The sequence below is a fragment of the Vigna unguiculata genome, chromosome 1 (genome assembly GCF_004118075.2).
Source record: "Vigna unguiculata cultivar IT97K-499-35 chromosome 1, ASM411807v1, whole genome shotgun sequence".
NCBI classification, from domain to species: domain Eukaryota; kingdom Viridiplantae; phylum Streptophyta; class Magnoliopsida; order Fabales; family Fabaceae; genus Vigna; species Vigna unguiculata.
Window position 1 is genome coordinate 2,874,769 of NC_040279.1, and position 15,748 is coordinate 2,890,516.

The following is a 15,748-nucleotide window of genomic DNA, read 5'->3' on the forward strand; positions in this document are numbered from 1 at the left end:
AACTTGGTCGAGCATGACATTGATGTTGTCCGAGACAAAGCAACTGCATCAGAAGCAAAGCTTAAACGACTGGAGGAACAACAACTGAAAGATTTGAAGATAAAGAATTATCTTTATCAAGCAATATATAGAGAGATTTTGGACACAATACTAAATGATGATACGTCCAAGGATATACAAGAGTATATGAATCAAAAATTTCAAGGCTCTACAAGGGTGAAACGTGCGCAACTGCATGCCTTACGAAAGGAATTCGAGACACTGCAAATTAGGGAAGGAGAATCGGTTAAGTCATACTTTGGCTGCACTCTAAAGATAGCCAAAAGTATGAAAGCAGTGGGAGAACGTATGGAAGAGAGTGTCATCACTACAAAAATCCTTTGGTCTATGACTACGAAATTCAACTATGTGGTATGTTCAATTGAGGAATCCAACAACATGAATACCATGATTATAGACGAATTACAAAGTAGCCTATTGGTGCATAAGCAGCGAATGGCATGCTCAGTGGAAGAAGAGTAGGTTATGCAAACAGTATTTGAAGAGAAGAATGGAAGAGGAAGAGGAAGAGGAGCCTTCCAAGGCAGAGGAAGAGGAAGACAAACATTTTACAAGAATGAAGTTGAATGTTTCAAGTGCCATAAACTTGGACATTTTCAATATGATTGTCCAATGTGGGAGAAGAAAATAAATTATGCAGAAATGGAGGATAAAGATGAATATGAGGAAGAAATCTTACTAATGGTCCTAGTAGAAGGAAAAAAAGATGAGTGGTTCTTGGACTCAGGATGTAGCAACCACATGAGTGGTAACAAAGGATGGTTCTCAAAGTTAGATGAAAGTTTCAGAGGCAAAGTAAAGCTGGGAAATGACACTCATATAACTGTAATGGGGAAAGGAATCATTAAAATGAAGGTGAATGGTTTGATGCATGTTATTACACATGTATATTACGTTCCTGAATTGAAAAACAACTTATTGAGCATAGGACAACTTCAGAAAAAGGGCTGCACATCAGAATTCAAAGCAACACTTGTACCATTACAGATACTGAGAAAGGAGTACTATGTGAAATCCCAATGAATGCTAGCAGGATGTTTGTCTTAATAGCAACTATGGAAGCAAATATGTGTCTTCAGATGAATACAGAAAGTAACTCTCAACTTTGGCACAACGGGCTAGGACACTTAAGCTATGATGGCTTGAGTACTCTTGCCTCTAAACAAATGGTGATAGGATTACCTCGGATCACAGCTCCTCGAGAGGCTTGCACACAATGCTTGGGAGGAAAACAACACAGACATTCAATGTCCAGAAAAGGAGTATGGAGAGCCTCCAAGAAACTGCTGTTGGTTCATGCAGATCTGTGTAGGCTAATCAAACCAACTTCTAGCAGCAATAAGAGATATTTTTTAAGCTTCATTGATGATCTAACAAGGAAAACTTGGCTATACTTCTCAAATGAGAAGTCTGAAACGTTTTCCTTGTTCAAAAACTTCAAGGCCTTAGTTGAAAAAGAAGCTGGAGAAAGCATTATTTGCTTAAGAACTGATAGAGGGGGAGAGTTTTGCTTAAAAGAATTTGAGGAGTTTTGTAGTAATCAAGGGATAAGGAGGCAACTAACGGTTGCTTACACTCCCCAGCAGAATGGGGTTGCTGAAAGGAAAAACAGAACCATCATGAATATGGTTCGTACTATGCTGATTGGAAGACAGGTTCCAAAAATTTTTTGGCCAGAAGCTACAAAATGGTGTGCACACATTTTGAATAGAAGTCCTACATATGCAGTACAAGATCATATTCCAGAGGAAGCTTGGAGTGGAATAAAACCCTTTGTTGACTACTTCCGTGTGTTTAGTTGCCTAGCTTATGTCCACACACCAGACCAGCATCGATCTAAGCTTGACAACAAGAGCAAACCTTGCATTCTGTTTGGAGTCAGTGATGAATCAAAGGCATACAGATTCTTTGATCCAACCAACAAGAAAATAATAATCAGCAAGGATGTTATTTTTGAAGAAAACAAAGGCTGGATTTGGGAGCAGAGTGGAGTAGAAAATCATCTAGAAATTGTTGTAGAAGAAAGCAGTGACTCACAATCTGAACCGAAGGAGGAGCAACCAGAATCACAAGTTGTCAGAAATGACTCTCACACTCCCACACTTGAGATTCCAGCTGAAGGGAAGGCAAAAAGAAATAGAAGAAAACCAATATGGATGACAGACTATGAAGAATGGGGCAATATATACAATGATAGCAATATTAGTGCTATGCTAGCAGCTGAAACTGATCCAGTAACATTTGAAGAAGCAATCAAAAGCAAGAAGTGGCAAGAGGCAAAGGGGAAAGAAATGAAGGTTATAGAGAAAAATCAAACTTGGGAGTTAGCTCATGCTCTCAAAGATGTAAAACCGATTAGAGTAAAATGGATTTACAAAACCAAACTCAAGGAGAACGGTGAGGTTGAAAAGTTTAAAGTAAGACTGGTGGCAAATGCCTATGCATAACATTATGGAATGGACTACACAGAGGTATTTGCACCAGTAGCCAAACTAGATACTATTCGCATAATCTTATCCATGGCAGCTCAAAATGGGTGGTTTATATTTCAAATGGACGTGAAAAGCGCATTCCTTCATGGAGAACTGAAGGAGGAAATATATGTTCAACAACCAACTGGATTTATAGAAAAGGGACAGGAAGAAAAGGTGTATAAATTGAAGAAGGCACTCTATGGGCTCAAATAAGCACCTAGAGCATGGTACAACAAAATAGAGGCATATTTCTTACAAAATGACTTTGAAAGGTGTTTTTGTGGACATACTTTGTTCACAAAGTCAGCAAAAGAAGGTAAATTTTGATCGTAAGTCTATACGTGGATGATTTAATTTACACTGGCAATGATCAAGGTATGTGTGATGAGTTTAAGGAGTCTATGATGTCATTTTTTGATATGACTGACTTGGGAAATATGAGGTATTTTCTGGGAATTGAAGTTTTGCAGAATACAAATGGTATTTTTGTATGTCAACGAAAATATGCACATGAAATATTGATTCGATTTAATATGGTGGAGTGCAATCCAGTAAAGAATCCAATTGTTCCAGGAATGAAGCTTTCCAGAACTGACACAAGACCTAAAGCAGATGCCACACTCTACAAACAAGCAGTTGGAAGCCTTATGTATCTCATAGCAACCAGACCTGATCTGATGTATGTGGTCAGCCTAATTAGCAGATTCATGGAGAATCCTTCAGAAAGTCAATTGAATGTTGTCAAACAAATCCTACAGTATATAAAGGGGGCTACAGAGCTGGGCATGTTGTAGAAAATGGGAGAAGATATAACTCTAGTGGCCTATACAGATAGTGATTGTGCAGGAGATGTAGATGATGGAAAGAGCACATCAGGCTTTGTTTTTTCATTAGGAACTGGAGCAGTTTCATGGTCATCTAAAAAACAACCAATAGTGACACTATCTACTACAGAGTCAGAGTACATAGCTGCAGCTTCATGTGCATGTCAATATATCTGGATCATGAGAATTTTGGAGACCATTGGTTTTAAAGGACAGAAGCATATTCTCATTCTGTGTGACAACAATTCAGCTATTAAATTGTCTGAAAATCCAGTATTTCATGGTAGGAGTAAACACATTGATGTTAGATTTCACTTCTTAAGAGACCTTGTCAAAGAAGGAAAAATCAAGCTGAGTCACTGCAGTACTCAAAATCAAATTGCTGACATAATGACTAAACCACTTAAGTTGGAGCAATTTATGAAAATCAGACGTATGTTGGGCATGATTGCAGCATCAGATGTAAACTAAAGTCTTTGGACATTTAGTTTAAGGGAGGGATTGTTAGGAGATATTTTCTATGTTTTAAAATTGCATATTTGTTATGTTTTATTTAAAGTTATGTTCTGAATAACGATCTTATGCTGACCAAATCTTAGGAGATTGTGAGAGCTAAATATTAGCTACCCTATTATTAGAAAACTGCCCATTAATTTTCGGCAGAGTGAAGGAGAACAGTTTTTTCTTTTATTTTGCAGTCTATTTAAACAGTATAATTTGATAAAATAGATAACACAATTTCAGATTGCATATAGATAGCTTTTACCTATCATAGTTACGTATTTTTTTGTTTGATGTGATCAAAGCAAGAACATTATAAGAAGGGTTATTGAAATAGTGGGTGAAATACTTACAAATTATAATCATTACATGGAGAGACAAAATAACTAAATAACAACTTATGAATGCATAACATCCACACAAATCTGACCCTCCTAAATATCCTTCAACAGTAAATATATTCAAAAAACCACAGTCTTAATGATAACATGATGAATATAATTTAATATGTACAAATCTGAAACTCAATTTATCAAAAATTTATCGGAAATGAATAAACTCATGTTCAAAATGTTAATATTTAACGACCTCAAACCATATCTTTCACCAAATTAATTAATAAATATTGAACGTCAAACATCAGAAAACCATAATTGAATAAATAATAATATCTTCGTAAAAATGTCACTCGAAAATAAGAGTATATAATAAATATAATTAATCAATTTTTAAGTATATGCCGATAAAAAAATTAAGTTTATTTGTGGATTTTAATTGAGTTTTTTTAATTTATTGTATATTGAAAATTTTTATATTTTTTTTAATTAAATTCACATTGTTTAATTTTTTATTAATCAGATGATGTGACTATATATCATTCTATGTCTCCTATCTTACTTTATTATTTATGTGTTAATCAATATGAGACACTAAAAATATTAGTTAAGAAACTAATCAATTATTTTTTTCATTAAAGATTATGGTAAGAAAAGGACAGTTTTTTTAGCTTTTGGTCATTGTGTGGTGTTTGATTTAGAGAAATGTTAGTTTATGTGTGATTTCTTTATGAGATTTGATGTAGGTAGGAGACAGACTTTTATGTAGGTTCTGCACCACCATGGCCCATATTTTGTGGATATTTTGAACGGAAACGTTGAAGCCTCTTACCCCTTCTCTCTAACCTCACTACACAACATTATTAGAAAGAAGATTTTTTATTATGTATTTTCTTTTTTCGACTTTGGAGACAGAACACCTGTGATACAATTAATATATAACTACAGTTAAAATTAAAAGAGTGTTTGTACTTGAATTTGAAAAAAAGTAACAAGAGGTTCTTGGTCAAGGAGATGATTAACCCAGAAGAGATTTGACTGGTAAGAAAATGTGTAGCTAGACAAAAGATTGTAATTATGGGAAGTTCCAAAAATTGTACTTGGTATATTCTAATGTGTTTGTTGCTTGTACACATATTTGTTATGATTTTGACATACTGATTAATTTTGTGTACAAATGGGATGAAATGGAGTCTACATTGTTTGGCAAGTTTAGGTATTCGAACAAACATATAGAGATCAATATCTGTACCACAATCCAACAAATAAATGAAGCTTCAAAGGTAGTACAAATCTTTAAGAATTGGATTGAAATAAACCGGAAAACAAAGTCTTCCAAAATGATGATTGTATTGTCAAACACCATGGTACACAAAAAATAATTGTCTTATGAGTCCTATTGTTTGATACTTAACTCTCAATCATTAATGCAAAAAAGTTTGTAACATCACCAGTTTCACGTTGAATGTAGCGAGATTTAATGTTAAAAATGAGCGGTAATATTTTTTTTATTTTTTTTTTAAAATTGACGGCAGGCATCCTCATAACAAACATCAATTTTGAATTTAACGTCAAATCTAGAATAGTTTGACGTCCTTTAACGTTTGTTCTGAGGGAGTCCTCGATTTGGACTCAAGCTTTCATTATACTTAATTGCATTTTGCATTAAGGTTGGTTTTTCATTCACGTGTGTCCTAAAGATTGCATTTTTGTGTTTTTGCATTTTGGCTCAAACTTTTCTTTTTTGTATTCGATTGTTGAATGTTCATATATGAGATATTGATGACAGATTCAAAGTTGTGAAGATTTGAGTTGAAAAACCTCAAATTAATCACAAATTCTAAGTTTTTTTTTTTGTAGTATTTTTCACTCATTTTTTCCTATTTCATAATTGTCATTGGAAAATTCTAGAAATTTTTGTGATATATTCTTCAATTATATATTAATTTTTCATAATTTTAATGGAGGAAAATATTAGTGTAAAATAAAAAAAATATATACAAATTGATGTATGTTATTTCTACTACATGCTACAAATGTAACATATTTTAATTATTAATCCACGTTTGTTCAAAGATAATAAACATCAATTTAACGTTTTTTTTATGACGTTGAACCTTTATCAAACATAAAAAATATCTAAAATGACATACATTAAAAGCTTTTTTTGTGTTAATAAAAAAAAATATGTTATATATTTCTAATGTTATTAACATACAAAAATCAATAAATTATTTTACTTTTTAAATCTTTATGTATATCATTAATTCTATTATTGAATATTTACAATTTCAAGTTTTTAAGAAAATAACGACAAATCTTTTAATCTTGTAATTTTATAAACATAAATTTTATTCATTCACATTTTTTTATGTTACTAATATATTTATATAGTATAAAAACAAATTAACTTTATTATTGAATCAATTTTTCAATAATTTGTTTGGCAATTTTTTATTATTATTTATAAAACTTTTAAGTATCATTTAAAGTTTTTATATTTTAATTACTTATTTAACTTATAGCTAAGTTGTTTTATTTTCTGTTTTTTAATTTAAAATAAATAAATATGAATACTACATATTTTAACTCAACACAACACAAATAATTCCTTTTTCGAATTCAAATTCAAATAACATAGTGTTTGAATTTGACAAACACAAGATTCTTGATTAATAAAATGATCAATCCAAAAGAAGTTTGACTATTGAAAATTTTGTCACCAGAAGAAACGTCGTGAAATTATGAGAAATTCTAAAAATTTGTTTTACTTTTTTTTTCAATCTGTATGTATTTTGATAATTATAATGAAACATAAAAAACATCAAAACTTTATTATTAAATATATTTTATTTTTTATTTTTTCTTAAAAATAAAAATAAATTTTTTTCTCTCTTCCATCGTATTTTCTAAGCACAAATTTTATTTATCTACATTTTTGCGTGTTACTAATATATTTACATAGTACAAAAACAAATCAACTTTCTTATTTATCTACATTTTCAATAATTTCTGGGGCACAATTTTTTTTAGGGGCACAATTTTATTAATTACAAAATTGTTAAATATCATTTAAATTTTTACATTTAAATTATTTATTTAATTTATAGCTAAGTTTTTTTTTGTTTTTAATTTTAAATTAATCGATGTTAATACTACATAATTCAACACAAAACTAATAATTCCTTACTAAAAAAATTAAATATATATTGTAACATCCTATTTAATAGCTTTCACACTACCAAATCAAACATTATATTATGATCAAGCAAAACAGACAGAAGGATATAACTGTCATATAAAATTTTATATATACAGCTGGTACAGTCATCCAAAAATCACATGAAAACACTCATGGCAAGTGTAGGTACAAGAAAAAGGATAAACTGCACATTCCAAAACTCCACAGCATCAAACCCAAAAACTACCGCGGAACCTCTCGGTAAAACATCAACTCCTGCTCAGAAGAGGGGTATCTTCATCTGGATTCGGCTCTGCTCACACCAACCGTAGGTGATCATTGCAAAGGAGAACACACAAGGGCAAGCAAACATAAACAAGAAGGGTAAGCTAACTGAAATAAGAGGAAATGATACAATTCACAATAGAAATATCATTCATAACACATAGCTCGATTATATAATTCTAGACTCGATATCTAGATTGTGTAAGCGACATTGGAGCTCTTGGTGGCTTGCACCTGTAACGGTTCCCAGACTCTGTAGAGTCTGGACACAAGGAGTATTCACCCGACCGTTCCCAGGGTAAGTCTCTTTCGCGTCTAGGACTTGATCAAGTCCAAAGACTAGGACCTCTTGCTACTCCTCACGACATAATCCATTCTGCTCTATCTGAGCGTGAATGATTATTGGAGTTTCAAGATACCAACCAATATGGTTTCCTCACGTCCTTACACACACTAACAAGTTCACCTGAATTTCCCTTGAAATTCTATTCCAACCACAACTCCTCATAATTCATATTCATCCAATTTCATCATGCAATACATTGATAATGACATTCCCAAACATACAAGGGACTAGTTGCACAAAACCACATTAAAACATATAATCTTACTGATAAAAACAGAAACTGAAGCACCCCACTATAGTGGCTCTCGCTCAAGCTAGACAATCTAGCCCATACGAGAGGCCATCTTGCTCAGGCGAGTCAGTCTCGCCTGAGCGAGGCCCTAACAGTGGCAAGAACAAAAAATTAGGCGAACTCTCGCTCAGGCTAAGCTGGTTCGCTTAGACTAGAGTGTCTCTCGCTCAAGCGACCCCAGCTCGCTTAGGCGAGACTTCGCGCAGGAACAGGGGTGGGTTTCCTGGTGTTTTCACTCAGGCGAGAGTCACTCGCCTAGGCGAAAATACCAGATTATGAACCTGTTCCCACATGCAGCAGCCCAGATTCCTCATACACAAATCAATCACTCACCAATTCATGCAATTCAAACATCATTTCAACACTTAAACATGCAATTCAGACTCATCAAATAGATTTCTATACGAATTTAAGTAAAAAGGTTAGCTTCCCTTACCTTTTCAATGATCACAAGCAAATTTAGCTCTCAACTAGAAGATGATTCGATTTTAGCACCTAAGGAGGCATAGGGATTGAATGAACAGCTTGGGAGGAGATTCTATGCTAGTCTCAGATTGGATTGCTTTTACATGATCACAAGCAAATTCAGCTCTCAACCGGAAGATGATTCGATTTCAGCACCTAAGGAGACGTAGGGATGGAATGAACAACTTGGGGAGAAGATTCTGTGCTAGTCTCAGATTGGATTGTTGTTACAGAAGGAAGAAAGCAAAATTTAGAAACTGAATTGGAGCCCAAACCCCTTTGTTTGTTAGAGAGAGGGAAGAGAAAATTGTGAGGAAGAGAGGTGCAAGATGAGTGGAGTGATGTTTCTATCTGGATGGTAGCAAAGAAAGAGAGAGAGTAAGTACACTGAAAGAGAAAAACAAAAAGGGGTTCTCACATATATTTTGCTACAAAATTATTTTTTACCACATATATTTTCATCAAAAATACATTTTTTGAAACGTATACTTTACCAATTTATTTTTCTAAATTATTATTATTCTCTTAAAATATATATATTTCTAAATCATTACTTCTCAAAATAATCAGTTTCCTAGATTATTATTATTTTTTTAATATGTATTTTTCTAAATAATTATACCTTGAAATACTTAGTCGTCTAAGTCATTATTTTCAAAATAAATATTTTTTTACACGATTTTTACAAAGTAGCTAATTCTTATTTCTTATTTCTAAATTATTTTCTCTTAATTCATAACAATAGAAACAAAAAACAAACATACATTAAACTAATCCAGATTCAGTTGTTCAATAATTAAATTGTGACTATTACTCTAACGACAACCTTCCAATAGTCGAATTCTAAATTGCTAGTGATTCATGTTCCTCTTGTAATATTAGTTACAATATCCTATTTTGAGAAAAAGAAAAAATGGGCCAAAATTTGACTTGTATGTCAAGGGTCGGTATACGGAATTCTAATTTATTTTAAAGAAAATAGTTTTTTAATTATTAAATTTTGACAAGTTTCTTTTATTATTTTAGGTATTATTTTTAAAATTTTTTATTTTTTTATTTTTAATATTTTAAAATCATTTACAAAATAATAAATAGTATCAAAAGAAAAAGATATCAAAATTATTATATTTAGTAGTTAAAATATTATTTTCATTATTTTAATCTGCAAGTATCGTTATCATAGATCATGTTTGCAGACACCTGGACCCAAACATTGCAAATCATCGTCTCCTAACTGCCTGACCCCATAAACATCAGAGGACAAGTCCCATAAATGCATTCACGTCAAAGTTTTCATTATATACTGTCATAACAATTCTTCTTCCAAACCAAATATTACCCATTTTATCAATCTATCTATCCATACATGGAAGCCAGAAACTCATGGCGCTTCGTGCTTCTTCTGGCTCTAGTTTTACTTCTCACATGGCTTCACCTTCCATCACTTCCAAACTCTAAATTTTACTCAAGATGGTACACCCCAAACAACACCTTCTACTCATCATCCCCTACCTATCATCACCTTGAATCAGAAACTCCTCAACACCCTCTTGACCCTCTAACCATCCAAGAGTTCAACAGGGTCAGAACCATCCTCTCTTCTCACCCTCTCTTCAAGTCCTCATCCAGCTACACTCTAAACTCTGTGGTCCTTGAAGAACCAGACAAAAAACTAGTCCTCAAATGGAAAAAGGGTGATCCACCCTTGCCAAGGAAGGCTTCCGTGGTTGCAGTTGTCAAGAGGGTCTCTCATGTTCTCACTGTGGACCTCGAAATCGGCCATGTCACGAGCCATGAAACCGGTTTGGTTTCTGGGTACCCCATGGTTACTGAAGAGGACCTGAACGGGGTGGGAGAGGCTACCCTCAGGTGCCCTGAGTTCAACAACTCGCTCGCCAAACGTGGTCTGAATTTAGATGACCTGGTATGCTTGTCACTGTCTTCAGGGGGGTATGAGAAACTGGAGGAGGAGGAGAATAGAAGGTTGATGAAGGTACAGTGCTTTTCCAAAGAAGGCACTGTGAACTTCTACATGAAACCAATCGAGGGTTTCACTGCTTTGGTTGACATGGATAGTAAAGAGGTGCTGGCTGTTTCAGATGATGGCAAAAACATCCCTGTGGCTAATGCTTCCAACACTGATTACCGTTACTCCATTCAGAAGCTGAGAGGGGAGATGAGGCTGCTGAATCCAATATCCTTGGAGCAACCAAAAGGTCCTAGCTTCAGTGTTGATGGGCACATGGTGAAATGGGCAAACTGGGAATTTCACCTCAGACCTGACCCAAGAGCAGGGATCATAATTTCACAGGTGAAGGTGAGGGACCCTGACACATTAATGCTGAGAAATGTAATGTACAAAGGGTTCGTATCTGAGCTATTTGTGCCCTACATGGACCCCACAGAAGATTGGTACTTTAGGACATACATAGATGCTGGTGAGTATGGGTTGCAGTCAATGCCGTTAAACCCTCTGAATGATTGTCCACGAAATGCTTACTACATGGATGGTGTGTTTGCATCTTATGATGGAACACCTTATCTCCAACCCAACATGATTTGCATCTTTGAGAGTTATGCTGGTGACATTGCTTGGAGACATGCTGAAGCCCCCGTCGCTAGCCTCAACGTAAGCATTTCTCTCATGCAAACCTCATACTAGAGTGTGTGTGTGTGAGTGAGTGAGTGTGTTTGGTTTGAATCAATGAACGTTAAAGACCTTATAATCCAAACACACTGTTAGAAGCAAATCCCCATGTACTTTAGTTTCTAATTATGGATGGACACTTAAAATTATGAACTTTGACTATTTTGGAGCTGTTGTTCGTTAATTGTGAATAAAAATTGTTTTATCTCTTAACTTTGTTTGTTTGGGTACGTGCTGTGGTGACTGACAGGTTTCAGAAGCAAGGCCAAAGGTGACACTAGTGGTTAGGATGGCAGCAATCCTGCAAAACTATGACTATATCATGGATTGGGAATTTCAAACCGATGGGCTAATCAGAGCAAAGGTTAGCGAAGAAAATTGGCAGTCACATGAGACATAATCAATCAAAATTTGAAACTTTTATGCATTTGTCTTATGCAGGTTGGACTGAGTGGTATCTTATTGGTGAAAGGAACTACCTATGAGAACATGGACCAAGTTCCTGAAAAAGAATATCTTTATGGAACCCTTTTGAGCGAAAACCTTATCGGTGTAATCCATGACCATTTTATCACGTATTACCTAGACATGGATGTTGATGGGTCAGACAATTCATTTGTTAAGGTAAACTTAAAGAGGCAAGAGACGGCTCCGGGAGAATCACCCAGAAAGAGTTATTTGAAAGCAGTTAGAAAAGTGGCAAAGACAGAGAAAGATGCTCAAATAAGACTTCAACTGTATGAGCCATATGAGTTTCATGTGGTGAATCCATTGAAGAAAACAAAGGTAGGGAACCCTGTTGGGTACAAATTGGTTCCAGGTGCCACAGCAGGTAGCTTGCTGGATCCAGAAGACCTACCACAGAAAAGAGCAGCTTTTACCAACAATCAAATATGGGTCACTCCATACAACAAGAGTGAACAATGGGCTGGTGGCTTATTAGCTTACCAGAGCAAAGGAGATGATACTCTTCAAGTGTGGTCCAACAGGTCACACATTCTTTTCATGATTCTACCTTTCTTAAGTCATGGTTCAATGCTAATTCTACCTTTCATCATATTGATTTGTGAAAGTGTTTGATGTTTAATATGCAGGGATCGTGGAATTGAGAATAAGGACATAGTTCTGTGGTACACAATAGGATTTCATCACATACCATGTCAAGAGGACTATCCTATAATGCCTACTGTGTCATCAAGTTTTGATTTGAAGCCTGTTAATTTCTTTGAGAGAAATCCGATCCTTGCAGTGCCTCCCAATTTTGAGGAAGATTTACCGGCTTCTAAAGCTCATGATTCAGCTTGAGATTCCATTATTGGCTCAACAATCATGATTGTAGGAAGAAGACCCCACAAGAATGTCTACCATTGGTCGAAATAAATTTTATCAGTTTGTACGTTATCTTATTTTTATTCTGTACGCTACTTATATTTTGGAGTAATGTTTCTCATCTTTATTAATAAGCAATAAAGACAAACAAGCATCGCCTTATATTATCACTATTGGACAAGCATATCTGTTTCCATTTTGGTATTGACTAAAGATCTAGAGGATAGTCTTTTAGTGCAACGATTTTCTTAGCCAAATTAACATATTTCTAAATAGGACTTAATATTCTTAATGTTTCTACGTTGATGGGAGACAAAGAGACTACCATCCTTCTGATTTTAAACCTGTAAGGATTCTCATTAATCTTTAAGGAGCCAAACTAATTTTCATTTTCAGTTTCACCACGGGTGGTATAAAGACCCACTAAATTTAGATCACTTCTATGAGTTCAACTAAATGTAAATAAATAAATAATATGTATAACCCACGTTAAAAAAATAAAATTTCTAATCATCTCCCACTTGGACTTCATATTCATTTATGCATTTATATTACATGAAAATAACATGTAATGTGATCCTAATCATATATATTCCCAACTATAGTAAAAACAAATTCTTTATAGAGATCAAAACAAAACGTAATATATATATATATATATATATATATATATATATATTGTACCAAACATTATCATAATAGAATTATGAACATCAACTTTATTTATGCAAAAAATCCAAATAATATAAATATTTGGAAAACAAATAATTAAAGAAGACATTTGACATAAATGAGTAAACGAAGGTACTATAAGGAGTTACATCCATATGAACAATGTGCTCATGAAAGACTTAGGCATCATGAAAACCTAAGGTACTCCTATTATTATTTGGAATAGAGAACCATAGAGTTAATATCACAATATATTTTCAATGATCTTTCAATGCAATCGACCACATGTAAATTAGTGATAAAATTTCACAGTCATATTTCATGGTTAGATGCCTCAAAACAAGCAATGAACTCTGCAACCATGGTTGAAGAAGCTATGATAGTCTGTTTAACCGACTTCCAAGAGATAGATCTTTCGGCCAACATAAAGATGTATCTAGATGTTGAGCACTTGTTGTCTTCACATCCAACATAATCAGAGTCAGAGTACCTAATGATCTATAAATTGTCAGACTTCTGATAAGTGAGCGGATGCCCTTTTATTCTCTTCAAATAACACATTACATGATTTACTGCCTTCCAATGTTGCATCCAAGGATTACTCAAGTATCTGCACAAAACACCCACTATAAATAATATGTCAGGACAAATACATACTTGAACATACATTAGACTGCCAATAGCCAAAGCATAGGGTATCTTTTGCATCTCATTTCTTTCGAGGTCATTATTAGGGCACTATTTGAGGCTAAATTTGTCTCCTTTAGCTATAAAGGTATCTCCTGGTTTACTATTTTTCATGCCTAATATTTCTAAAACTTTATTAATATAACTCTCGTGTGATAACCTTTGGATAGCATGAGAACGATCTCTTAGTGTCTTAATATCTAATACAAAAGAGGCTTCACCAAGAACTTTCATTTCAAAATTCTTTGTCGAAGTTTCATGCAATAAGCATGTATCGCTGTTAGCAAGTAGTATATCATAGACATATAAAACCGATAATATATATTTACTCTCACTGAATTTATGATAAACAAAATCATCAACTATATTTATCTCAAAGCCATATGAGGTAATAACTTGATGAAATTTATAATACCATTGACGAGAAGCTTGTTTGAGACCATAGATGGATTTCTTTAGTTTGCATACCATTAACTCCGAGTCACTGAAAACTACTTCACAACAACCATTTCCCAACAAGTGCACTGGTGCGTAGTAGTAAGTGTCATATCCATAAGGATTTAACAAGTATATTGGTAGTTTGATTTTTAGATTTTTGGTTTTGATAAAGAATGCAAGTAAAAATAGATTGAGTGGATATGACACTTACTAATTAAATAGATTGAGTGGAGTATGAGCTATGAATTGATTTCATCTCATCTTCTTTTACTAAATCATTATCATCTTGTTTACTTACTATGCAAATCATTTAATGTTCTGGGAGTACTCTTTCTGTTGGGAATAGTCCAAGAATAGTCCAAGTGTGAGTCAAAGTCCCACATTGGATATAATAGACAAAGTTAAACACTATATAAGAATAAAGACCCATAACAACATTGCCTTAAGGTTTTGGTGTAAAAGTGGTGTCTAAGGTCTTATATGTGTAAGACTAATGTCATATAACCATATAGAACCACAATCTCTCAATGACTATAACTATGCCATGACTATGACTATAAACCATATATGAAAAAATATAACCTATCAGTGGTATTAGAGCCGATGGTTCAGAGTGACTGACTGCATAACCATAACCATAACAAAAAAGGGGTCACCGATGTGACTGACCGCATAACCATAACCAAAGGGGTCACTCATACACCTGAAGGGAAATATACCATATGAAAAAAAGAAAAAAAAACAAGGGACTCACCCTTGAGGGGAGATGTTGGGAATAGTCCAAGAATAGTCCAAGTGAAAGAAGTAGAAGTATATAGAATTAGAATTGATTACATCAAAATTGGACACAAGGGAGTTCAGCTACTCATAGAATATTACAATGCAATTCCAACAGCATCTACACATAAGATTTACACTTAGAGGATTTCCTTTCTGCTTCACAAGCCTTATTCTCTCATACTACTACATTTCTGACACCACTCAATGCCTAGAATGAAGACATGAGGTCTTTATTTATAGAAATTTTTGTATAGTGCTCAACCATAGGGGTTTCTTCACAAGTGGGTTTCTTTCTCAGCCCCTTGTCTTGGTGCTTAGCACGTGACCTTTCCCTTTTAAGAGGGTTTTCTTGGCTGCTCAGTCTCATGGTTTTGTGCTCCAGATTTCCTTACAAGGAAGGTTTCCTTGTGAGCCTCATCTTCATTTATTGTG

The 15,748-nt window shown here is 34.1% G+C and overlaps 2 protein-coding genes across 2 annotated transcripts; both read left to right on the top strand.

The window, feature by feature from the left end:
- Positions 1–2,911: 2,911 nt before the first annotated feature.
- Positions 2,912–3,328, top strand: LOC114182197 (uncharacterized mitochondrial protein AtMg00810-like). The gene has a single exon (XM_028069001.1). The coding sequence runs from the start codon at positions 2,912–2,914 to the stop codon at positions 3,326–3,328; it is 417 nt and encodes a 138-aa protein (XP_027924802.1).
- A 6,736-nt stretch (positions 3,329–10,064) lies between these two features.
- LOC114164078 (primary amine oxidase-like) lies at positions 10,065–12,923 on the top strand. The gene is made up of 4 exons (XM_028048622.1): positions 10,065–11,392; positions 11,661–11,774; positions 11,852–12,399; positions 12,505–12,923. Exons 1-4 carry the CDS (start codon positions 10,130–10,132, stop codon positions 12,713–12,715), a joined length of 2,136 nt encoding a protein of 711 aa, XP_027904423.1. The 5' UTR covers positions 10,065–10,129; the 3' UTR covers positions 12,716–12,923.
- The last annotated feature ends 2,825 nt before the right edge of the window (positions 12,924–15,748 follow it).

Excerpts from the sequence above, each read along its gene's own strand:
- LOC114182197 (XM_028069001.1), top strand. The coding sequence starts at position 2,912 with ATGTGTGATGAGTTTAAGGAGTCTATGATGTCATTTTTTGATATGACT.
- LOC114164078 (XM_028048622.1), top strand. The coding sequence starts at position 10,130 with ATGGAAGCCAGAAACTCATGGCGCTTCGTGCTTCTTCTGGCTCTAGTT. Across the intron at positions 11,775-11,851 it reads ATGGGCTAATCAGAGCAAAG|GTTGGACTGAGTGGTATCTT; the intron begins GTTAGCGAAGAA and ends TGTCTTATGCAG. Across the intron at positions 12,400-12,504 it reads CTTCAAGTGTGGTCCAACAG|GGATCGTGGAATTGAGAATA; the intron begins GTCACACATTCT and ends TTTAATATGCAG.